The sequence below is a fragment of the Saccostrea echinata genome, unplaced genomic scaffold (assembly GCF_033153115.1).
Source record: "Saccostrea echinata isolate AGI-Se365-2 ecotype Australia unplaced genomic scaffold, CSIRO_AGI_Sech_v1 ptg000033l, whole genome shotgun sequence".
Lineage (NCBI taxonomy): Eukaryota > Metazoa > Mollusca > Bivalvia > Ostreida > Ostreidae > Saccostrea > Saccostrea echinata.
In genome coordinates, this window is record NW_026889782.1 from 12,792,246 (window position 1) to 12,819,828 (window position 27,583).

The 27,583-nt window shown below is 32.6% G+C and overlaps 1 protein-coding gene across 1 annotated transcript; it reads left to right on the forward strand.

Moving 5' to 3' along the window:
- Nucleotides 1-16,506: 16,506 nt before the first annotated feature.
- LOC133198674 (D-beta-hydroxybutyrate dehydrogenase-like) lies at nt 16,507-26,598 on the forward strand. Its single transcript, XM_061334710.1, has 7 exons — nt 16,507-16,664; nt 16,820-16,941; nt 17,527-17,649; nt 24,976-25,079; nt 25,281-25,353; nt 26,038-26,088; nt 26,513-26,598. Exons 1-7 carry the CDS (start codon nt 16,507-16,509, stop codon nt 26,518-26,520), a joined length of 639 nt encoding a protein of 212 aa, XP_061190694.1. The 3' UTR covers nt 26,521-26,598.
- The last annotated feature ends 985 nt before the right edge of the window (nt 26,599-27,583 follow it).

Genomic DNA, 27,583 nt, shown 5'->3' on the forward strand with positions numbered 1-27,583 from the left:
GAATACAGGGCAATCACCATACCTGCTAATGATTGGGAGAGAACCGAGGTTACCTATCGATCTAGATTTCGGAATCAACAACACAGAGAAGAAAACAATGACAAAATATGTAGAAGATCTAAGAACAAGAATGAAGTCCGCATATGAGTTAGCACTAAGAGCAGCAGAAAAAGCAAGAATAAAACAAGGTAGGTATTACGATCAGAAGGTAAGAGGTGTTAATTTACAAGTAGGTGATAGAGTTTTAGTGAAAATTGTAGCCTTTGACGGTAAACATAAAATTGCGGATAAATGGGAGGAAGAGGCATACATAATCATCAAACAACCAAACCCTGACGTACCAGTATATAAAGTACAAAGAGAAGATGGCCTTGGAAGAACAAGAACACTACATCGAAATCTTCTGTTGCCAATAGGATGCATTGACCCAGACCAACAGCAGATCGTTCCAGAAAAGCCAAAGCCCAAACCAAGATTAAAGAGAACACAACCAACACAGGAGAAGGAAGAACACAACAAGGAAACTGTTACAGAAGTAGAGGAGAATGCAGATCTTAGTGATTCTGAGGATGAATATTATTTGCAGGTACCGGTACCAAGGAAGGATAATGCTCTAGAAGATACTGAACGAAGTATTAGGGAAGAGAGAGCTGAAGATAGAGCTGACAGAACAGAAGATAGAGAAGAAGCCAGACCAGAGCCAGTGAGGGAAACCCGGGAAATCCCTGCACCCCAGTCAGAAGATGGTGGTGGCTTAGGGTCAGGAGATGAAGCACAAAGGTCGGTAAGAAAATCTGCAAGGCAACGTAAACCACCGAAACATCTTGAAGATTATAAAGTTTACCAGATCAAAGACAGTAGTGATACCAAACACAGAGAATTAGATATGCTCAGACAGATGTATTTTATGACAGATGTTCCAGAAGATAGAACACTTTTATTGAAGAGCATCATCAGTTTCGTTAATAAAGATTAAATACAACTACATTTTATGCTTTGCTGAATAGTAAATGACAGGGACGTCATTTCTCAGCTGGGGGGAGTTTGTGGTAGTTGTACTTAGTTTTATTTTCTTTTAATTAATGCTATATATTTTATTTCAGGAATATCATTCATTCATTCATCCATACATCTATACAAGCGCTGCGCCTGCATTACTAATATATTATTTATTTATATGTTTAAATCATAAACATCCCTATTTAAATAATGGTTTAACCCAAAGACTATGGGTTAAGGTAGATATAAGGATTAGTCCATTTATAAATAAGGGTATTGTCTGTTTTCCTACATTTTATTGGTCAGTTGGTATTGTTTGGTCAAAGTTGTCCATTCAGGCGGGAAACCTTTGTTTTATTATTCCATTCAAAGATACTGTCTGAGAAGGGTGTAGCTAGAGATTTGTGATTGCTTAAAATTTAATATTTGATATTTTGGAGTATATTAAACACCCATAAACTGTAAGTAAACCTTTTATAAACACATCTAATGATTATAAACTAAAATTAAAGATAATGAATGAAAATAAAGTATTTTAATATAAACTTGCTAAATGAGTATGAATGTGCCAGAGTGAAAGTTCTAAAGTTATTAAAGTTAAGATTGATATTGTAAAGTAAGAGCAAGTTATATGTTTTAATCTAATTCATGTAGATCTTTGGATTAAGATCTGGGTTTGAATTATTATGATTTTATAATTTATTGATCCATTAGGTCATCATGTAATAACTCTTTAAAGTCATCCTGATCAAGAGATAAAACACTCAGTTCCATACACTGGTATGTTAAACTCATATTTTTAAAGTATTGTAAATATTTCAGTATAGAGAAATATAATTTACATCATTAATTCAGTAAGAGTTTCAAAGAGTTATCGCCCTTTGAATGCGTCTGTATAAAGTGTAAAGTAATGGCCTAAATGAATGTTTTATGTGTTTAAATTGTGATCGTTTTGTGATGTAAAGTGAATGTGCTTGTTTATATGTTGTCTATGTATTTATATGTTGTTATTGTTATTTTAGGGTTGATTTAAAACATTTAATTCATCTTGAAATCAACTATATATCTCCACGGAATAAATACTAAGAATCCAACCCTATATACCATCTTGCAGTCATTTTTTAATTTCTACAAGAACCGGTTACAATAATAAAAATAAATAAATGACATAAAGAGCAAGAGCCACTTAGGGCCTTTTTTGGCCCTGAGAATTTATGAAAAATCGAAACTGCTCTGTTTTGGTTGAAAATGCAGTATTTGTAACTTGGACCCTTGAAGACCGTGTAAGTATTGAACATGACGTAATTTTCTCTCTTGCCAATGCATTATGACGTCATAAAATGCGTCATTTTCCCTTATCCTGTTAATTCCCTTAGAAATAACCAAAAGTTGAGGTATTTTTTTCAATATTTCATATAGAGCACAACCTCTGATCCGAAAAATGCAATTACATAATGAAAGATGTTTCTGAAGATCACAAAACATGGTCTAATTTTTGGATCGGGGCTGTGCTTATATCTAATTCGTAACTGTAAAATTTCCACATCTGTTCACTAGAATCCCACAACTTCAACTGACTACAAAACTAAACCTTAACGCTAATGTGACGTAGCATAACCAAACGTGACGTTGCACATCCCACAATCACGACACATTTCAGGTAAAAACTCTACATAATTTCCCGTGACCGGAAGTAATGGGAAACGAAAGTACAAATATGGAATGACTTATAATTAATGTAAAACAATGATGTACAACAAATTTAAATACATCTTAAACATATAATAATTATGGATGAATCTTCCGGTCGGTATAAATTGTAATAGTGTTGGAACTGTGCAAAAATAAAGTAACAGAACTTGACTTGGTGATCTGTAATTTAATACAATGATATTTAAAAATACTATCTTATAAAAATATATCAATTGCTCACTTTGAACAATATCATCAAATATATCTTTGATCATCATAAAAACATATAATCTGATTATCATCAAATTACTTCTGTCAAATACTTAATATTGATCTTGAAATCAATGATAAATATACATCATTAAAAAAAACTTTCTCTCAAATTCATTCATTCACTTAAGTAAGTGCAAATGAAAATTAAATGGCTTTTGCATACTACAGGATGAACATTTAAAATATGAAATTAATATTAGTAACTTACCAGAGATGGAAATCTGTCTAAGTCAAAATGTCTTTTGTGAATATATATGGTCTGGTCTGATCACCCACTGAGCAAAGAATGGTCATAATAAAGCGGGAAAACTCCAACCCAGTCAATAAACCCAATAGAATCAGACCTTTCAAATCAGTGACCTATAAAAACCAAAATAACAATGTCCACTTCAAAACACCTGACCAATGCCCTTAGGTATATATATAAGTATGTACCGGTAAGGGAGAACTAAGGGGTGGATCTAGGTTTTGAATAACAAATTTAAATAAAAGTTAAAATATATATTTTCTGGCAAGTTCTGTTACTTCATTTTTGCATAAATCCAACACTATTACAAAATTAAGATCACAAATAGATAAACACACCATATGATAATATACAGTCAAAAATCGTTACATCAAAATCGTTACAGTAGGCTTTCATTGTTTTAGTGATTGCAATTTATTTCGTTGTTTACGTGCATTTTGTATTTGTTTGCAATGCATTGACGTGGTATAGTTGCATACATTTGAATTTGAAAATTTTATCACGACCAATGAAATATATCACGACCAAGTAATATGTTAATGTAAGATGCACGTCCGCAGATGAGATTTGTACACCAAAATACTTCAAACAGTGAGGAAGTAAGAGGCTTATACAGGGGTTTATGAAATAAAGAATAACCAAGAAAGATATGGCGGACAAGGATAAATCTCTTCCTTTCACAGGTTGTGTTCAGCTTGAACACAGATCTTCATCTTTAACGAAGGATTTTAAAAGCAAAGTAAATGCAACTTGTAATGCCCCTTAGTGTATGACAATGCCCGGGTAGGATAAATACAAGTATTGTGGGATTATAGAAAGCAAAGATTTCAATCATTGCGACTTGAAATTTTAAGAAGAAATATATGGAGATAACGAATAGTATTCAAGCTCAAAAGTCCATTAATCAATACAAAATAGGAGCAGAGCAAACACGGACCTCCAAACATCAGAGGTGGGATCAGGTGCCATGGAGGAGTGAGCATCCCCTGCCGACCGGTCACACCCGCCGTGTGCTCCTTGTCATGATCGGGAAATAACGGAAAAATCCGTCGACAATTCAGTGTGTAAATAATGGCCTAACAATTAGTGTGATAAACGTCAGTCAGCATTTGACTCAGTGATAAATTGTATTTGCTGACAAGGTCATTGTATCGACCATAGAACTTACGAAATGATGACTTTAAACGAGACAGCTGATATTCTTGTTTCATCAACTTATTTGTCAGTAATTTACCTCGTTTTAGAAATTGTACATACGTAGAGCATGCTCTTGCGTATCGAATCAACTGAGATATATATACCCCGTATGCAGGTGATGAAGGTATATTGCTGCATAAGTAAGGGAAGTTGACGATTGAAAAGTTAAAGTCATCACGTTTATCATAAAGCTTGGTTGTTAGATTACCATTAACGTCTTTTTCAAGTAAAATATCCAAATATGAAACAGATGTGTCAGACTCTGTGGTATCTTTTATCTCAAGTTCACCAGGATATATCGTATCGACATAAGAATGGAAATAGCCATTGTTAATTGACAATACATCGTCGATATATCTAAATGTCGAGTTGAAGGCCACAGCAAGTGCTTTCTTCTTTTCACGTACAAGATTTTGGACAAATTCTGCTTCATATGAATACAAAAAAGGTCTGCTAATAACGGGGCGCAATTGGTACCCATGGGAATTCCAATAGATTGTTGGAAGACCTGGTCTCCGAAAAACCACATAGATATTGTCAACCAGAAACTCAGGCATCTTTTTAATGTCAACTTCAGAGTACTTGTGTGAACAATCAGAATGTTTTTTAACAAAATAATTTTGCAAATGACCAATGACAAGGTACGTATATTTACAAGTTCCATTTTTATTGAAAAAGCAGCTGTCAATGATATCAAAAAGCCTGGACTTTAATTTATCGTGGGGAATGGTTGTGTACAAAGTTGAAAAGTCGTAAGTTTTTAAGCTGTTGATTTTGGTAAAATCTTGTGATTTCAAATTTTCCAAAAGTTCCTTGGAATTTTTAAGTATCCACATCTGATTTACACCACTTCTCGAATATATTGTTGCACAGTACTCTTGAAGTTTCTCCTTCACCACTGTTAATATCTTAGTGAGGAGTAAAGATAGAGGCTTGGTTGAACATTTACTGGAAACCCGCTATGTATCTTTGTTTGTAAGGATTTTTATGGAGTTTCGGAATCCAATATAAATATGGTAATTCAAATTCATTTTGGTTGTTCGGAATATTAAAAATATTCAAAACTGATTTTGAAGAATTTCATCCTTAGAAAGGGAACTATGAGTATAAGTTGGATTACCACTTGTAGAATTAAATCCAAGTTCCTCTAAAATACATTTAATATAATGAGCCTTACAAACAAAGACAATGTTGTTACCTGCTTTGTCAGCAGGGACCAGTACGTACTGATCATGTACTCTATCTAATTCTTTTTTCACTTCTGTATTATTGAATACAGAAGGATAGATGGTTTTCATATTGCCTCTCAATCTAGAAAAAAATATCAAAAAAGCACTTATTAAAATAATAGCAGGCACGAAAAAATTATTTGCAAAGGTATTCTTTGCCTCTTGCAAGAATTATTATTGACAAATAGTTGCCAAATATGATTAATTTTTGTGCAAAAATCGCATGAATAGAGGAAGCAATTTTTGATAACATTTTTTTTTTAGGTATAATTAGGTTATGTTTTTTTTCGATTACCTCCCTGTTGTTAATAGTGTAAGAATGTCCATAATCTGGCAGTTTATTACTGTACCTAGCTTAAAGGAGCCGACTTGGTTTTTATTTTAACTTCAGTCTACAGGCAGGGTTTCAGGAGAATCTATCATCCAGGCTTTTTTAGGGACTATCTCAAAATACAGTTACTTTTACTTTATAGGATTTTATATGGAAATGCCTTTTTCGCACTTCAAAGCAAATTATAAAAATACAGCGATAGACTTTTTGCTTAAAATATAATATGTGATGAGAAAATTATATTATACAGTACAGTACCGACCGGACACAACCTAACACCAGAGCGAACCCAAAGCGCACCCCGGGTTCGCTTCCTGGGTTCGCTCGGGGTACGCTGCGGATTCGCTTTCAGAAAATTTGGGACCGCACTGGGTGCGCTTCGGGTTCGCTCTGCGTTCGCTCGGGGTAAGCTCTGGGTCCGCTAGAGCGAACCCGGCGTTCGCTTTCTGGGTTCAGTTTACCCACTCATGCGTGAAGCGGGCCCCGCTTTAATCTTGCCGCCAGTAAGCCCCGCCCCTTGTATATTCCAAATATAGTAGTGAAATCGATCATCACTGTTTTTATGGCGATCGAAACATGTACATGTAAGCAACAATATGGAGAACGTTGATAATTTTTCAAGAATTCCACCGTACATTCGACGTAGAATTATCATTTTTATTTTCTTAACTTACAAGCTAAGTATATCTTGAAAGAAAAAAAAAAAGAAAAGGTGTTGAATTTATTTTCGATGTACCGGATGGAGTGAAATTGATAAGAGTATCTTAATAAAAAAAAGCTTTCAAATTCATTTGTTTATATTATTCATGCGTTTTTGAATAAGTTGGAACTTCCAATTGTAATTGCTAAATCGTAATTTAAATGTTTGAAAGACAAACAACTGAATTACGATCTTATCTATAAAATAGCTGTGACATACTGTACACGTAAAATGCTAAGTTTTCATATTTAGCAGTTTATATTTAAGCTAGGTTGTCGTCAATTACATGTATATGTAGGTTGTGATAATCACTAAAAATTCTCATACAGTGTAACTTGAGTTTCGTTTTACAGATCATTTATAATTTACTTCCATGCTATAAATCATTGTTTCTAAGGCGAGTTTAACTGAAGACTTATAAAAAAAACAACAACAATAAAAAAAAACAACCAAAACAAACAAACAAAAAGTAATAACTGGTCCACTGATAAGAATATGTTATTTTTTAAAGTTGTTTTCAAATACATGTAAATGATCACTTGAATAGTTTGTGTTCCTTACTGGTTCATGACCCCCCCCCCCCCCCCCCCCGCCCCACTACATACATGTACATACTGGAGCGGCATGTTAACAAACAAAATTCTAAATGCTTAAAAATAAATAAATACAAGAAAGAAAACAAACAAAACAAGAATTCAATAACTGTAAACTCGCATGATTAAGTAGATGAAATTAAGATAATAACGCCCGATGTTGTTTTTTTTTTTTTGTTTTTGTTTTTTTTTTATTGTTTTATTTCGATGAGCCCCCCCCCACCCCCCCCACCCCCCCACCCCCCCCCACCCCCTTGAATTTCGCATTTATAACGTGCCCAGACGAGGTACATGTCACTTAAGGGGCATCGAATGTAGGGGGGTGGGAGTATATACTCAGGTATACCGTGACCATGGAGACAGTATGCATCCAGCTAGCAAGTGTCAATTTAAAAAAAACCCACCACAATTGCTCTTAATACCCGCAATATTTTGGAAACAGGTGGATGATTACCGATACGTGATGACCTTGGCTTCACTTTGAAACTACAATTATTAAAGTGTTGAAATTAAATAATTATGACAATTACAAAGTTCAAATACAGGTACCTATGTAATGAAAAAATATATGTATTAAGGTATCTTTGCAAGTTCAATTTACTAATGTTGGAATTACGTGTACTTTTCATGCACAAGTACAAAATGTACCCGTCTAGTATATTTTTTATGTAGTAAATAATAAAGTATTTCGAAAATTACATGTAGTACATGTAAGAGGTTCATGAAAATGTAAACCTGCATAATTATATATATCGACGCGAAGGAAAGTGATAAGCATTTTTGCGTTTTTTTTTTTTTTTTTTTTTTTTTTTTTTTTTTTTTTGACTGACTTGCAAGTAGATACAAAAATTCAAAATCATACAATGTAAGGTCTACATGTAGGATATTTAAAATTGACAAAATAATCTTTCTCTATATACATGTATTTAAGTCAAGCTATTTATCAAATTTTGGTAAAAGATTAATTAAAAAAAATATCATAGTAGCTAAATGACATTTTCTTTCTCCAATTTACGTACTGACATAATGCACACTTATCCTGTACAATGTACATTTAATTTTTTTGTGATCAATTATTAAGATCGATAATTTCAAAGTTGATCTGGATTAATTAAAACGTGCATGTAAATTGAAATAATTAATAAAAAATAATTAAATTAAAGCACGTACATATTCTTATACTGTATATGTTATAACCATTATTATCTTCTTTTTTTTCTATTATAAATTAAAGTACTTATTGTCTGATAAGTTTACGCAATGTATATTTATATATTAATGGATTATAAAAATATAAAGAAAATAAATATTTAACTATACATGTAATATGCTACCTGGATAATAAAAATATATAATGTATCAATAGATTTTAAAAATAAAAAATAATGAAAATAGATGTGTAAATATTGCATGTTGTCTGGAGAATTAGAGTATATAAATGTAAAATCATGTTTAAAAATCATATTAATAATATTTTTACACTGTATATTCACACGCTTTGCTTGTACCATGTTTAGATTATAAACTGGCATGTTGACTGGTCGATGCACTGATGGTCAACACATTTTATCACTTATCCTGATTGACAGACCTGTTCAGCATGTTGATTGGTCGAAGCGCTGATGAGTTAATCGATAATCCTGATTGACAGCTCTGTTACGCAATACCGAACGCGCGTTCGCTTTCTGGGACCGCTACTGAATTTGGGGTTCGCTTTAAGCGTTCGCTCTGGGTCCGCTTTGGGTTCGCTGCGGGTTCGATACGGGTGCGCTCCGGGTTCGCTCGGGGTCAGCACTAGCGGACCCAAAGCGAACCCGAAGCGAACCCAGAGAGCGAACCCGGGGTGCGCTCTGGGTTCGCTTTCTGTTAGGTTGTGTCTGGTCGGTACTGTATATGCATGAAACGCAGAAGTCTTCAGTTTGGTTATCGGGGGGGGGGGGGATCTCAAAGCGCCAAAACTTACGAAATTATCCTGTTTTATTGAGTACTACAAAATATAATAGATACTAGGTTTTAAACAAAGCAGAAAAAAAAAATTATTGTTAGAATTTCAATTCCTGTGTTTAAACTTTCAAGGTCACATGTTTTATACTTTTTCGTTTATAACACTTTTTATGACTGCCTCGTAAAGAACTTCAGTTTATCATAACGCCACCAACACAGTTGAACGACGCACTTATACCTATCAGTTTAAACATGTTTGAAAATCAATCTTAAAAGATGTCAAATAATTTCTTTTTTTGCCTGAGATTTCTTAATTTTGATGCAGGTTTCTAAGATAATACCTTATAATGCATTATAATGTGAAAGCCAGATTTTTAAAACCTTTTTGCAATAGTGATGAAGTCCTTTATAAAGAATACTGACCACTTCCCTCATTCATCTCAAAAACCTGCAGCAAAATTTTAATTCTTCTGAATCAATGTTTCGACTTCTTTATCGAAATTTCTCGAACATTTTCATAGATCTCTGGCTTTTCCCTACATTCTATAACACTCGGAACTCAAAAGTTACCGACTAGGTATCATATTCGCATCACCTGCGTAATTTCTACTTTGACATTTCCAAATTTTGTAGCATTTTCAAGTTTGACGATGAAATGCCGGTTTATTGTGGAACGCCTGGGCAATGGAATAGCACGATTAAAAATAAAAATATCTACCGAAAAAAAAAATATGATGGCACATTTTTTGTGACAAGCACTATATAAATGATATTCTAGGCTTGATATCCAAGATGTTAACAAACTGAAGTGACTAATGTAACAATAAAGATTATAGAAAGGTGTTATCCTTCCTAATTGAAAATTCATCCACGGATTGTTTCCCGTGAATCCCCGAGCGCTGTCTGTGGTTGGATGTAACTACAACTTCAATATATGAACTTGAGCAGGTACCAAGCAAAATCCACCTGCCATTTACCATGGGATGCAGATAGGATAGAGAAAAATGACATTTGATTTTATAATCTTTCATTTTAATTTTTAGGAAGGAGTGCTTATATTACATGTATCAACACATGAAGAAGGACGCGTTTAAAGGTCGTCATAAAACTCACTTCAGAATTCAATTACATGTAATTAAGGAATTGTTTTTAGGTTTGTTGAGATATTGATTTGTAAATCACACAGACTAGGCATATATAAAACATTCCTTAATTAAATGTATCAATGAAAAAAAAGTTATCACCTCAATGCCTGTCTGTTGCTTGATTCATGACCCTAAATTTCTTGATATGGGTCACCACACGAGATCAACCATTTCCTTTGTAACTTTTGATTTTGATTAGATATTGGATTGAAATTCAAACAAGCTAATTCAGAGAATCTGTGTCCCCTACTTAATGAAAAAAAGAAGAGGTGGAAGAAATGAAGAAAAATGCAGAGGGAGAAAGAAGGAAGTTCAACATTGACCTTTCAACTTTTGGCCACATAAATTTAAAACTAGATTTTCGGCTTAATTTTATTTCGAAAGGTGACTTACTGTATTTTGTCATTGCAAGATTCGGAATGCTTTCGGGGCGTAATTATTTTAATTAAGGTCTGTATATAATTATAAAAATATCCTTATCTTCTTTGTGTTTGTGCTGTTTGTAGCTCAGTCCCTATAGCGCTCGCTCCGTGATCGGAAGGTCGTGTGTTGAAATCACGGCCGCAACTGACCTAAGTCGATAAAAAATAGGAAGGAACTGATCCTTCACCAAGCGCTCGGCACTTTGAAGTGAAAGTTGCGGGTCCTTCGGATGAGACCTTAAAAGCCCATGCCCATGTTACAAAGTTTTTTTTTCCTATTTATCCTATGGATATTCTTTCATACAAAATCATACCATGTAGATGAAAATCAATTAACTTCCGTATCGATATTGTTTTAAATTTCACACACAGAATGCATAACAATATTTTTCACGAAATTTCAACTTAATATTTGATTCATGCGAGACATCATGAATCATACTTAAGCGTTCTATACCGAACATCAGAAAACGAAAAATTGGTAAAATTCAGCTTTATTTTAAAAAAAAGAAGACCTGATCAAGCATGAACTTCCGTAACATTACTTTAAAATCAATGGTATATTGAAATTGTTGTAAAGAGTTAACGGTGCCAGATTTGTGGACAATTCTTTTTTTCAAGTTCTCTGATATGTCGTTTAGAGAATTATGATGTTCATTTTCATATTTGATTTTTTTCATGTTTTATACCCTGAATTGTTCCTTTTATAGTAGAATGACTGTTATCAAAAAAAATCTTGCACCCATATACCTCAATTCTCAATTTTCAATGACCTTGTATTGTAAGGAGCCTGATGCATGAAGTCTACCGCCTTCATAAATGTTTGCTTGATTGTAAATTGATCAAACAAGCCTGCATCCGATTTTGTACATGAAATTTATGAAAATAACGAAAAGTATTCAAGCTCAAAGCAAAAACGAACCTCGAAAACATCAGAGGTGGGATCCCTTGCCGACCGGTCACACCCCCGTGTGCTCCTTGTGATGACTGGGAAAATATCTGTAGACAATTCATTTTGTAAATAATGGCCTAACAATTAGTATGGAAAACGTTAGTCAGCATTTGACTTAATGAAAGGTTATATTTGCTGACAAGGTCTTGCGAAATGATGACTTGAAACGAAACTATTGATATCCTTATTTCATCAACCTGTTTGTCAATAGCTTGCTTGTTTTAAAAAAAAACTGTTCATACGTAGAGCTTGCTCTTGCGTATCGAATCAAATGGGAAACAAAAACCCCGTAAACAGGTGATATGGGTATATTGCTACATAAGAAGGGGAAGTTGACGAATCGAAAAAATGAAGTCATCACGATTCTCATAAAGCTTTGTTGTTAGGTTATCATTAAAGTCTTTTTCTAGTGAAATATCAAAATATGAAACTAATGTGTCAGACTCTGTGGTATCTTTTATTTCAAGCTCACCGGGATATATCGAGTCAAGATATGAATGAAAGTGACTATTATTAATTGAAAATACGTCGATGTCATCTATATATCTAATTATTATACCTCTACTGTTATTACTCAATATAAAATTAATACCATAAAACTGTCTATTTCCCCCAGAAGATACTATTTCCCCCATCTGAGGACTACTCCCCGAAAAATCGGAGCTACTCCCTGGGACTACTCCCTCATGAATATTTATTATTAATTTTAACCAATTAAAATGAACAGTGGGCGGAGCGTTCGAGGAATCTCGAGTCCGTGACGTAATGTTATTAGCAATGTAACTATGACGTCAAAACATTTCGACATGCGATGTCAAAATCATACTGGAATTTCTAAGCAAAAAGAGGGCAACGATAATCCTTCGAAATGTTAGTGAAATTATCATTTTTTTAAAACAATTTAATTTTTTACGTATTGATGCATTACATATTTAACAAAATTGGAATCACACGCATTTTTGATTATTTATATAAATGCCTCTATATTGTTTTAAAATGTCTAAGTCTCTATAGTTAATAAATCTCCTTTGATTGTTTCGGTATAATAAAATAGTTATGGAATGGGTACTCGGGAAATATCAAATTTATGGTTCCCCTCGGCAGGAAACTATTTCCCTCGGCGGCTTCGCCGCCTCGCGAAATAGTTTCCTCCCTCGGGGAACCATAAATTTGCTATTTCCCGAGTACCCATTCCATAACTGTATAATGTCGAGTAAAAGTTTACAGCAAATGTTTTTTTTTTTCTTCTTATGAAGATGTTTTTTGAATAAATTTTGCTTCATATGGATATAAATACATGGAAATAAATCTGCTAATATGAGGACGCACGTGGTACCCATGGAGACTACGACAGATTTTTTGAAGACCTGTTCTACATAGATATTGTCAATCAGAAACTCAAGCATATTTTTTTAATATTAACTTCAGAGTACTTGTGTGTAAGAATGTGTTTAACAAAATAATTTTGCAAATGACCAATAACTTTCTTTGTATGTCTTGAGACTGATATTTATATCATAAAATTCATTGACTTCTTGTTTAATGTTCATTAAATTATACTGCAAATACTGCATAAGTGGCTGATTTAAAAAAAAGAGGGTGGGGAGCTCTAAATCATATCGAAGGACAAACATATAGTTACAGTTTTCTCTCTGACCATAAACTATGATTAAATGAAAAGAAGAAAAGCTTATCCCCTTAAATTTCCGTCAAAACTTTGCTTGTTAGTCCCCTACCGGTAAAACCGGAGGGGGTATAGGTTTCCTCTGAGTCTGTCCGTCCGTCCGTCCGTCTGTCCTCTGTCTGTCAGTCTGTCCCACTTAGTTTTCCCCACTTTTTTCCTAAACCCTTGCAGGTATTGAGCTGATTTTGGTATGTGAGTGTATCTTGATGAGTTACAGATCATGTTTGCATTTCTTTTCGCTTCTTGATTTTTGACGGAATTACGGCCTTTTCAATGTTTAAGGGTTTTCCGCAATTTTCTTCAAAACGCTTTAAGATACTGAACTGATTTTTAGTATGTGACTTTACCTTGATTAGTTATAGATCATGTTTGCATTTCGATCCGCTTCGTTAATTTTTGACGGAATTATGGCATTTTCAATTCTTAACGGGAACCAGATTACGCTTGCCGGTAGGGGACTAGTGTTGCTAATGCAACATTCTCAGAATGCTTGTTTATTTATTATTATATTACAATTAAAAAAGATATTTTTTAACTATTAATGTGCGTCACAAAGTATAGTTCAAATCCCACTGCAGGACGTGATGACCGGTACTTCGGATGAGACCGTATAAACCGAGGTCCTGACTCGCAGTAGGTGCTGGTATGAAAAAGATCCCTCACTGCTAAATGGCCCCGACTGCCTAGTATTAGTCAAAATTTGCAGCCGTCTATCAGCAAGTGGTGCATCTCCATATGAGAGAAAAATTCTCGAGAGGAATGTTAAACAAGAAACAAACAAATACACTGTAGACTTCCAGAATGTTATCTATAATTTTTAGTACTACATGTATTTCTACAGCAACTGAAAAATGTGCTGGGAATGAATAATTTCGTAAATATGCTGGCGGTGGTTAATCAGTTGAATTTGAGTATCTCTCTCTCAATGAATTGTCGTCTGTGACATACAGTTTAGCAACGAAATGTTGCAGCGTCTTTAGGACCTGTATACTGCCTTGTTTCAATCTTATATTTCAGCATCGTTGTACATGTACATGTAGATATACTTATAACGATATTTATTTTGTAGATTAAATTATTGAATAACATAACAATTAATTTAATGAAATAATAATAAATATTGAAAATAATTTTTCTTCATAAAATAATGATTTTTTAAGCTATTGAATTTCTTAGACCTATAGACCCTTGCATTTTCATTCTTTTTACTTAAATAGATCAGTCCTTTCACTTCGGTGTTGAATGACAATGAAGACTGAACGATAAGTGAACGCTGAACGCAAAGTAAACATAAAGTGAACGAACGGTGAGCGAAGCTGAACGCTTTGTGAACGGCGAACACAAGCGGTTGGTGAAAGCCGATCGCAAAAATGTGATCGGAGAGCCCAGGCTGAACGCACGGTAGACGAACGGTGAACGCACGCTGAGCGAACGGTGAACGAACGGAAAAATGAGAAAGTAGAACGCTTCAGGGACTTAAGGGTAAAGAAAAACATGAACACGCTAGATGATTATGTTTCAGATGCTTGATATCTAGACACTGACACTTATCAACTTTATCCGCTAAACAGCCCAGATAACCGTAGATTACGTAACACACAAGTAGTTTAAACAATTTACCTTAGGTTATAGGTATATATGCTATACAGATAGCAGTAAAGTGACCGGATTCCTTCAGCAAAGCTGTCTTCCTGTGAGTTTCTTTTACTAAAATATATTCAAAATATGTAATGATTTTAATGTTCAAATTATCTGTAGGAATTTCAATGAAACATATACAGGAATCTACAGGGCTGCCTTGATAAGGTAGTGGTGAGGCGTTCCTAACACATTTTTTTGCATTTTGTCTCAGACGAAAGTCTAAAATTTAAATACAAAGCTTTGATATCAAAAATTATAAAAAAAAAAAAAAAAAAAAAAAAAAAAAAAAAAAAAAAAAGTAGAATCTATTGACATTGTGTCTGCTCAATCGTCGGTTAAGGACAGAAGAAACAGAAAAATGGATACCCGGATTGGTATATATTTTTGAACCTATTTTGATTGTAAATGATGCAAGTAATAAATTCCTAGAATATTACGAATTTGTTTACTTTCTATGATGTTCAAAATTCTACCTTTCTGCAAATCTCCTTATTAATATATATTTTTTGTCGATTAAAATCACATTTTTGTGAAACTTTGAATAAAAAAATTAAAATCTATAAGGTTAAACTTGTTCATTTTACTCATGTAATCAGGACTAAAGTGGTTCTTCTAAAAAAATTTGATAAAAGTTTGTATCATCTGTCCTTAAACTTGAACATTCTACATTAGTTATCAACTTTGTTTAAATAAAAATAAAGGAATTATGGATAATACATAACATCATTTGGCTTGTTCAGCAAATCAATTTAGATCATTTGAATAATGCTTAGGTCTTAGGTTTGACATGGCGCGGCAAACGAGAATAGAAGCTGAGCCCTCTGATTACGAAATGAAAGCCCTACTAATGGGCTACTGTGACAGATCTTAAATCATTTGAGGTCCTTTAGTGACAGAACATGAACAACCAATATTCTAGAAAGTAGGAAAAATAAATACTCAAAAATTAATAATTTTCGTGGAGTGAATTTTTCGTACTTTTAGAAAAAAAAATATGCTTAGAGGGATATAATTTCATAGTTAAACAAAAAAAATCATATATACATGTAGTATAATGTAGTATGAAATTTAAATATTTTACATGAAATTCATGTGGGACATGAATTCTAGGGTCTTTTTCCTTGAGCATAACACTGTGATATCAAAGTTATTTAAATAAGCTCAATTAAATAAGGTATATTTCGTTTATGTGTCAAATGTTACACCATATTCCTCTCAAACATCAATTCGAATGCTTTTTCATCAAAGCACATTCAGTAAACAAGCAATATAATACATTCTAAGAATAATACAAGATGTTAATGTTTGAAAGAATGGTTACACACCAACGCCAAAAAAGTTGCTTATATTTTTATTTATAAATAGTTGCTAATATTTTTATTTAAAGATATCATATTTTTCATTGTAAAAATAACATGCTTTAATTATTTTATATTATTTTAATTTTTTACTTTAGTATGGCATTAAACGGGAAAACTGCTCTAGTGACCGGTATTTGTGGAGGCATGGGATCTGAAATTGCAAGATACCTTGCCCTATCTGGATGCACTATTCTCGGAATAGACCGATACGATGCAGAAACTGTCACAGATAACATCGAAAAACTCACCCAAATGTAACATTTCATTAAAATTATCTGTTTTGTATAAGTACTGAGTAAATTTTAATATGAAATGATGGAAGTATAAAGTGAGATTTATTTTCAATTTCCTGGAATTTGGGCAACTGCTGATGTTTTCCACATTAAAATCGTGTTACTCTTTTTTACAGATGCAAAAAGGAAGTTCGGTATTTCGAATGCAACCTGCTTAAGAGAGAAAGTATAACTGATCTTTGCCAGAAAATAGATTCTGCTGTTCCAGCTGGTATAGATATATTAGTAAATAATGCAGGTAAATTATATTTCAAGTGTTAACAAATGCATTCTAAGTTAATGTTAAAATGACATTTTTTCCTAAAGTTTTATTCGGTATCTATTAAATTGTTAAGGTCAGACGATACGTTCCTCAGATTATCTGTTATGTAAATCTTCGTAATATGTGAAAAATATTCAAAATTTTAATTACCTTCTGATTTCTAAACCAGTTTCTAATCGTCATTAAAAAATCCAAACACAAAAAAAAATTGATATTGTAAAATTAGGTTTTTTCCCCTAAAGGATTATATTAGAAAACTATCCTTTGGTATCTTGCACAAAAGCCTGGTAAGGTACCTCCATTTTTTGTGAGTAAACTTTTTAAAGTATCAATACTTCAATGATAAAAGCTTGGAAAAAATTATATATTATTGAGGAACGTATTGTCTGTCCTTAAAACTCTAAATCAACTATATGTAAAAAAGTGCTTTTACACTTTTATATTTAAATGTTTTATAACTTCAGCTTGTATAAGTAATACAACGTTATATGAGATATTTGAAAATTTATTACAATTTAAAGAATAATCAATATATTTCTGTTGAAATAAAATTTCTTACAGGGGTTGTCTTCCTTGACCTCCTAGAAAATAAAACGCTAGAGGGTTTCGATGAAGAAATCACTGTAAATTTGACGGCACCATTTCATCTTTCTAAACACTTTTTTGTGTCAATGAAAAAGAAAGGTAAGACACGGTTCTATTTAAAAGCAATTTTATGTTGACCCTAAATTAGTGAAAAACAAGGCAAAAACTTTGAGATTGATAACATCAAACAAGCAAAGAACAATAACAACAGCAAAAAAAAAAAAAAAAAAAAAAAATAAATAAAAAATAAAAAATAAAGGAATGAGTAACACCACTGATGTGTTATTTTTGTTTTTCATATAGAAATTGACGCGGTATCAATATGTGTTTTAATCATTCTGCTAAGGGAAACATATATTTTATTTATGTACTATAGAGTGTATAAAATCAAAGCTACAATGTAGGAATAAATCTTGTTACCATAACATTATTATTAATTTCTACTTAGTTCTTTTTATGGTGCGTTGTTTGTTTTGAACATGTTTCATCGAAGAAAATCCGAAAGCCTATGAAATAAGTTCTTTTAACTGAGTAGTAATCTCCTTGATAGCATTAAAGTAGATCTATATTCGCACTACGTTTTTAACGATTGGTAAAACCGGAACCACGCTTCCTTTTTCCGAAATGTAATTTTTTAACTAGATTGATTTGACTTTTACTCAGCGTTTTAAATATCCGGTAAAGATTTTGTTATAAGTCGGTCACGTCAAAGAAAGTGTAACGGGAAATTAAGTAAAAGGAAAGGATGGGGAAAAAACTTTATGTTGACAGAGAGACGATGAGGTAATAAAGCTATAGCATAAACGACGTTTCTTTGGATGAGAATAAGCAGATAAAATGGACCAGGAGTATGCTATCAAAGCCGATGCAAGACAGACAGTCAAAGACTTTTGTCGGCGGGCAAGGTGAAGTTAATACTGATAGCTCGCAAGAGAAGGAATTGGCTACGATTTGACAGGGACAACTTTAATAAATTTCATTATTTCAAACATCAAAATATGAACATTAAATAATTAACACTTTCATAGACACATACACCCTCCTCACCTGCAAACTGATCGGATTGAAGCACAATGCAAAAATATTTTTTTATGTAATAGTATAGTAGTAAATGAAAATAGTTTATTCACTTGCAGCACACCAACTTTCTGTACCCAGATCATCCAGTTTGCCAGAATCTGTTAATAACGGTCAGATCCAATGTCTCCAATTTTACTGACAAGTGGTATACATATTTCTGAAAGAATTCTAAAACAAGGTGGATTATAGGGACAGTAGGTACTGAATGTGTATAATTATTGTTTTACAGGGTGTCCCAAAATATATGATACCATTTGAAATACCTGCCACGAACACATTCCTTGGCCAATTTCTTTGATATAAGTCTCTAAAAATAGATAAGTACAATTTTTTAGCAACAAAATATTAAAAAAAAATTCTCACAGTTATGAAATTGCAACGTATCAAATTTACGTCAAACCTTTGCAAAAAACTGCAATTTCAATGAAAATGGATTATCAAAAGAGCTAGCTACCCTCATTTTAAAACTGTAATTATCAATCCTAGTGTTATGTTACTGCTGCTAAACCTAAACCAAAATCCTTAACATATACAGAAGGTTTACCTCTGATAAAAATCCTGAAGTTATTACCAAGACAGACACTGCTGTCTCAAGTTAAGGAACTTTGTACAATGTCTAGACATTATCATTACACAAATAGAACGTCATTTAGAGGGCATCATTTAAAAACCATAGCATTTTTCAAACTGAACTCCATTTGTTGTTTTCTTTTCAATGACTGTCAAATTATGTGAATAAAATTGGACATTATTTATAATGCATTTGTTGTAATCCAATATTTATTACATTAGGTCTTACAGAATCTTGAAATGGTATCATATATTCTGGGACACCCTGTATGTACAACTTTATAAATACACTCAAACTACAAATGTATAGCAGAATATGGCACAATATTATTTTTGAGAGAAAATTTTCATGGGGGTCCCTATAGTGCAAATCTTATACTATGAAAAAAAAATGCATCAACATGTAATTTTTTTTTAAATAATTCTTTTTTTAAGATGTTATTTTGTAAAAATAAAACACTTTCTCAAAGACTGAGTCCAAGACTGAGTCCATAAATATATTTTAAAATGATCCAGACTGACCAGTGAAGCATAGTTTCTTGTGTTACATTTTGATACTTTAACCCAACAAAGTGCATATATTTATAAAAATTCATACAAAACAATGATGAAATATGTTTTAATAACATGTTTCCATTCTATTTTAGGTTTTATAGTTTGACTCTCTAGATTTTAATTCTAATTTATTGACAAATTTGAAGACAGGTACCTTCTCTTAAATTTCAATATTTGGAATTTTGTGGTATATACTGCTGAGAGGCAATAGCAGAAAAATAAGCATGTTGAAATATAATTTTTCTTATGTCTATCCATTGCTGGAATGTATGTCTATGTTATGAAAGCAAGTTTTTCAAGCTTGAATCCATTTAGTGCCGAGTATAGAACTACCTTAAAAAGAATAATTATAATTTTTGAAGTAATATACATAGATACTTCCATTTGTTGAGTATTTATGAAAAAAAAAATTAAACTACTCGAATAAATTGTATTTAAATGTAAATTATAAAATTGCATTCCTGTTAAATCAACAGTAAAATTCTGTCCCAGTTGGTAACTGGAATTCAAACGGCGTTTAAAACCGAAAATCTTAATATCCATATGTGACATAGTAAATCCTCTTCAGAATTTAAAATCTTATGATTAAGGTGATGGTTTCATCATATTTGCCGCCAATGTCCTTTATTTATGTACCATTATACAATTATCACCTACTGAAGGAGTTTAGGTCTCCCACGTGATTCAATATGCAAGAGCATGATCTACGCAGCACTGTTAAGGTGTACTACGAAGAAATCAACGGAATATGAACGTGCATAAATACATAGCTTTTTAAACTGAATCTAATTTTGTAAAGCTACTATATTATCACATGACTTTAATTTTGATTGAAATAACATTGAATACCCCGCTCTGTATTGAATTTGGTTTGCTCACGTTATTTGACAGTCAGGAGATAAATATATGTACTGTATGTAGGTCATGAACAAATTTCAATATCGCAAGGGCATACCCTAGTTATAATAAAAAATTTAAGTAATAAATTGTTTCTTCATATCTTGTAGTTTGTGGAAAGTCCTGCTGCTTTAAATAGAATTCGCATTTTATTAGTTTAAATTTCAAATTATTTAGCTGTAGTCGAAAAATATGTGAACCTTTACCAAGTATTTTGTGTATTTATTAGGTAATGCTCTCGATTTCAGGAAAGCAGCAGAACTTTTTAAGGTAAGGTATGTATATTTAAAAAATCTCAAGATCTATAAAGTGTATGCCCTTGCGAAAAGGCAGTTTAACCTCAGTGTGAAATATGCAAACCCTGTACAAAAACACGGTAGAATTGATTCATTCTCTCGATAGTTTTTAAATAAATGCACTAAACAAAGGTTTCAGATTTGTATAAATGGTCTACCTAAGATTTGCAAATAATATTCTCTTCAATTATTAAATGCATTTTGTCACTGTGATAAAATTACTTGATCCGCCTCTCATTGCAAATTAAATGCGTCAAATTTTACCATGATGACGTCATATCGACATGTGCATTGCAATCAGTGACTTGTTTATATTTTGCTTTGTGGGATTTAAGTAGCGATAAAATTGATTGCATTGGTAAGTTTTGATGTAATTTCATTACTCATATGAAGTTTAAAATCGCAAATTATTTCATTGTCTGTTATTATGAGGAATTCCTATTTTTGTGTGATGTTACAGTAAGCATTTCCCGTATAATTTAGACCCCACCCCTTTATGCAGTCTTAACAGAGCTGCGTATATATTAACCATTTCTAACAGAAGGCAGACTATTTACAAACAAGTGATGATACAAAGATACCAACAATTTCGTATAAAATCACGTTTCGAAAATTCTGTGGTCGATGCAATTACCTTGTTTGCAAAAACAATCTGTCGTTAAGTTGAATCGTCACTAACATCTTTTATGCAAATGTACAGGTTATTGTTTTCACACTGAATTGATAAGGGAATTTTTTCCACATTTACGCGAACATGCCAAGGAGCACACGCGTACGGCGCATGTGACCAGATGTTTACTACTCCATGGCACCTATGTTTTCAGAGGTCCATGTTCGCCTCGCTGTTAATTAGTGACTTTTTTTGACTTTTGAGAATGATTACAGTTCGTTACCTCCACATTTCATTTATAAAAGCTACCTTTTTGCTTGTGTATTATAGATAACTATATGATATCTTTTGTAAATTTCCTTCATTAGGAAACTTTTCGTCGCCCGCGTGGCGCAGTGGTTAGAGCGTTCGCTCTAGAGTCGCGGAATAAGGAGTTGATCCTAACGTCGCGGGTTCGAATTCCACGGTGGGACGTGGATACCGGTCCTTCGGATAAGACCGTATAAACCGAGGTCCCGTGTCGCAGTAGATGCTGGCACGAAAAAGATCCCTCACTGCTCAATGGCCCTGAGTGCCGAGTATAAGTCAAAAATTTGCAGATCTCCACGTTGAAGTGGTGGCGTCTCCATATGAGTGAAGAATTTCTCCAGAGGGACGCTAAACAAAAACAAACAAACAAACAAAAGAAAACATTTCATTGTAATAGCATTTTGTTTTAGAATAGTGGATAATGTAAAAGCAATAAGAAAAATTGTAATAAACCATATATAACACAAAGGATTTTGAAAGAAACATGATTAAAAATTGAAAAAAACAATGTAAAAGATGAACTGTTGCTAAAAGTCAAGATCCATTAAATGAAGGTGCCTACAGATTCATCAATTGTGAGAAATAAATTCCTTATATGATGGTTTATAACTATACCCTACTAAAGTAAGGTGCACTGGGGCATAATCTTAAGGTAAACTCAACGAAAAAAAAATAAACTGTCATTGTCACATCCTCATAATGTCAAGGTTTTAATTTTGTGATTTCGGAACTCCACACAAACCCTTGACATAAGTCGTTATTTAAAAGTTGGGCTAGATAGCTACTACGCGGGTATGTTAAGGCTACACCCAGAGATATTCTACTTGCCTTTACAATATGATGTCATAGTAAGCTGTATGACGTGAACTTTAGAAATAATGATTTCTTAATATCTATATTTAAAGTTTAATTTCAGGTCCAAGAAATGAATGGAATCATTCAAAACATAATATAAACTAAATCTTGCCGTTTTTGGGTGGTATAGATAGCTACTTATTTAGCACGGGGATTAAATACCAAACCCATGACGTCATAACTATTGATCAAATATTTGCCGAGTGAAATTAAAGGTGACGAGAATTCATGTAAGCAAATATATGAAATGGGAGTTTTAAAGCATATACCGTGAATATTATGTGTGATTCATAAGGAATTAAAGAATAAAAATCAGGTAAGCTGATATATTCTTATCATGCTTTATTAAAACGCACACAGACAGTGCTTTGAAATCCCGATCAGCCTTTCCTCTGTCGTTCTATAACAACAAAGATGCAAAAGTTCAACACTACGCCGCATATTTTGAAACACAATTTTTGATTGTATCGAAAGCTTGTATTCAATAGTACTTGGAAAGTGCTGCTAGAATCGTGTGGTTAACAGAATTAATAACAATTCCTTGATCGTATGTATAAAATGTAAAAATTTTGGTAAGGTTTCATGCGAAACTTTGGAATATTTTTTCTATGTCGGGAGAGTAGGATTCTAGCAGCACTTTTCATGACCCAGTGATGTTTTTACATAACCATTTCACTCAAATAAATGAATTATCTCCTGGGTAGTGTTGAACTTTTCACTTTTTCATTAAGGCAATTTTTCTATTTATAGACGTCACGTGATGACGTCGTGGTGGAGTGCTTCTTTTAGCCTAACTCAATGACGTCTATACAATGAAAAATAATAGTAAATGTTTTATCTATGGCTTTTCCGATTTATCAATGTTACATTTTACGAAAAAAAAAGTCTAAATTCGCCGAAATTTGATCTGGGTACTGCCTTAACACACCTGCGTATTTCATTTGTACCTGGTCTAGGACTGGATCCAATCAGAAAACAGCTTTTATTGTTGGTAAGTTTTGAAAACAAATAAGACTCGTCGTTAAAATGGAAAGTGTCAATATTGTAGGATTTGTGACTAGTTACTTCAAATGAAACATCGGGATTAATTTTTTGAAGATCTTCCTCCTTACACTCACAAAAGATATGTCCTGGAGTTGGGCAATTTGATAACGACGGATTTGAAAAAAATATTTTTTTTCTTTTGTTAGTTTGTAATTACCTATTACGTCATGTGTAACCAGAAGCCCAACTTTTAAATAACGACTTATGTCAAGGGTTTGTGTGGAGTTCCGAAATCACAAAACCTTGACATTGTGAGGATGTCATTGTGAATGAAATGTGAAGAAAATGTCAGCAAGTACAATTTATCATTGAGTCAAATGCTGACTGACGTTTTTCATACTAATTGTTAGACCATTATTTACACACTGAATTGTCGACGGATTTTTCCGTTATTTAACGATCATGACAAGGAGCACACGGCGGGTGTGACCGGTCGGCAGGAGATGCTCACTCCACCATGGCACCTGATCCCACCTCTGATGTTTAGAGGTCCGTGTTTGCTATGCTCCTATTTTGTATTGTATAATGGACTTTTGAGCTTGAATACTGTTCGTTATCTCCATATATTTCATCATATATAAACATGGGAAGTTTTTTTTATACATATTAGAGAAAAGAAATATTTCCAGATTGCCTACAGTCTCTCAGACATCGACAATTTACATATTGTTGACCTCTTCTTTGAAATGATTTAAAATTCAATATAGGTATCAGGATAACTTTTGACATGATTTTAAATTGAACTCCATGAAACGCTTTATTTTCAACATAATTTTTGAAGCCGTAATATACGTGAAAAAGTGCGTGTAAATTGATTATGACGTCATAATTGAATCTAAAGTCATTTACTAGATCTTGACCTTAAATACATGTTTATTACGAACATTTTCAAAGAGACTATTTTTTTTTTCATTATAATCAGTTCTTTACTAATAAAACTAAATATTCATGAAATTTAACTTAAAAAAGCCTTAAAATGAATTCCAAAAAAGAAATGCATGTTTACTTTGATTTTATTATAAATAAATTTGATTCTACAATCTTTCAAATACAAGAAGATTTTGTAAGAAATACAGCTTTCACCGGACTTAGGGTATCCTATGATTTTATCTAAATTACAAGATTTTCTTCAAAATGAGCAAACGAAGAATAGGTATGACAAAATGCAGGTGGAACAATCACAAATGTGTATATACTGTCGTCTTTTAGGATGGGGGAGAATTGTGAACATATCCTCGGCGTTTGGGCTGGTAGGATCCCCTAAATCCACAGGTTATTCGGCCGCAAAGGCAGGACTCATTGGACTCACTAGGGTAAATATTTCACTAATTATTTCTTAACCTAAAATAAACTAAGATATATCTTTGTAAAAGAAAAAAAAAACTACTTCAATGAGAATGTAAAAAAATAAACTCCTGATCATGACCTTTACTAGTATTTCAAATTTTCTGTTTGAAAATAAAAAGGGTATTATTGTATCGTGGGTCAAATATCTATTATTTGTTCAATAAAAGGGCATTGCAGTAGAGGCTGCGCAGTATGGAGTTACGTGTAACAGTATATGTCCTTGCACAGTTGATACAAACAGTGAGTTTTACAAGTTGACAATTTAAATCGAAAGATAGTTTATTTAAATTCAAGATCATGTTCCCTCACTCCCCAAAAAAATCTGATCAACAGATTGAAAAGGAATTTTTGAAACAATTAAAAAAGAAAGTGCTGAAATATTTGAAATATAATTCCTGAATACACCGAAAAGTACTTTAATATATCCAGTTATCCACCTTTCCTTGTCCTGAATGATAGTTTAACATTTCTCTCACTTAAAAGACTAAAACAAAAGAGAGTTTTCTCTGATTTTCAATTAATTTGCTTGTTCATTAGGTTTTCAACAACATTTTGCTATTTTTAAATTTTAATTTATTTTTATCTATTAATTTTTTTTTTATTATTATTAAATTCATTAAATAAAAAAACCTTACACTGACAATATGATGTAAAACATAAATGATTTTGTTTCCAAGAATAAATATTAACTTTTATAAGCATATCTTTTAGTTCTTAAGCCACTACTTTCTTCCATGCAAAAGGAATCGGGCGAAAGTCGTGAAAGGTGTTTGGTAAAAAAATATATACTTGTAAATCATGTTTATAAAATTCGGCTCATGTATTGAAAAACGTAGATTGATGTTAGAGTGAAAAATGTCTTATCTAAGAGCACATCCAGTTTCACTGATGATGTCCTCTATATATGTTAAATTTCAATTACAGGAGAAACTTGCAGAAGTGAATCCTACGAAAAAGAATACCACAACTACTCAGGTATATGCTTTGAAATAAAGCTGAGTGATAATGAAGTAAATTTGCACTAAATGAACCATTGAAAACAAATTCAATATATTTAATCTTTCAAGATTTCACATTTGAGTTAACAATACTATTCTAATTCTCCTTAATCGCAATAATTACGGATAAGAGACTCTTCACAAGATTTACACTGGCGGGTTTTGTACAGTACAGTAATATTGTTCTGTACGACAACATATGTGGATGATACATAAATGTAATCACACGCAGTAAAAATTTAATCGGTAATTTGTTGTCATGTTTAAAATAAGTAATTACTGTTAATTACCACCTCTGTTGTCGTTAATTAATATTTTTGTCACATTTATGACAGGTAATTGGTAATGTTTTTATTGTTGTTTTTCTTTATGGTTAACATTTTTATCATATTTTTTGACAGATTGCTGAATTAGTGATTTTCCTTTGCTCACCTGCAGCAGACAACATGACAGGTACAGCTATTCCGTTGGATGGAGGATTGACCGCACAGTAGGTCGGACATTGTATCTAATGTGCACTCCCAAACAGGCCGTACTCGCATTGCGTACAGAGGAAACCCTTTTGTGGACATTACCTAAATTTTATTCTAAACTTATCTTCTTTTTTAAACATTCCTTGCCTAAATGGCAAAAATGATACAAGGCGTTACCAAACTTTTGATGGATTTAACATATCTATAAAAGACCATATTTAATATCGATTTTAGATAATTTTGTAAAAAGGAATAATTTTGAATACATGAATTTACAAATAAAACATATTTTGTATTATTTACAGCCTAGAAGAAAATCTACATATAAGCCAATACATTTAGGAATTTGATGATATGAGACAGTCACTTTCCACTGAAATAAACAAAAGTTTCCTAAACCACATTATACGAGAATAGGAGAGTTACAAAACAAGTTTTCTTTCGGGAAACCTGTCTTGATTTGTTAATTGGGGCATATTTATGCCATCCAGATAAATATTGTCAATAAAAGATATCGCGTCAAGTCAGGATAATCGTCTCGTCAAGTCAAGTTAACTGGCTGGTTTTGTCGAGATACACCAACTTCTGTCTCATCTAGTCAAGATAAACTATCACATTTTGTTATGATAGCTATCTCGACTTGACGAGAAAAATTATCGTGTATCATGTCTAAAATTGTTGTGATGACAAACACTGCCTTTTTTCTAATTTCCTTTTCCAAATGATAAAATACACTTTAGGCATTTCGCTGACCATTAATTTATTTTTCTGTAGACTGGTGTCACTGGGGACACTTTGTGCTGATATTAAGCAAAAGCTTGTTTCACTGCTTTTTATATTTGATACATACAGAATACAGATCAACAATTGAATATTATGTTTATTCATGATTGATTTTTTTTTCTGAAAAAATAAGAAACGTGCAAGAAGCAAAAAATCTGGTGTAATGAATTTGTGACATAACTTTATGCTATTAGTTGAGAATATATTATTTAAATA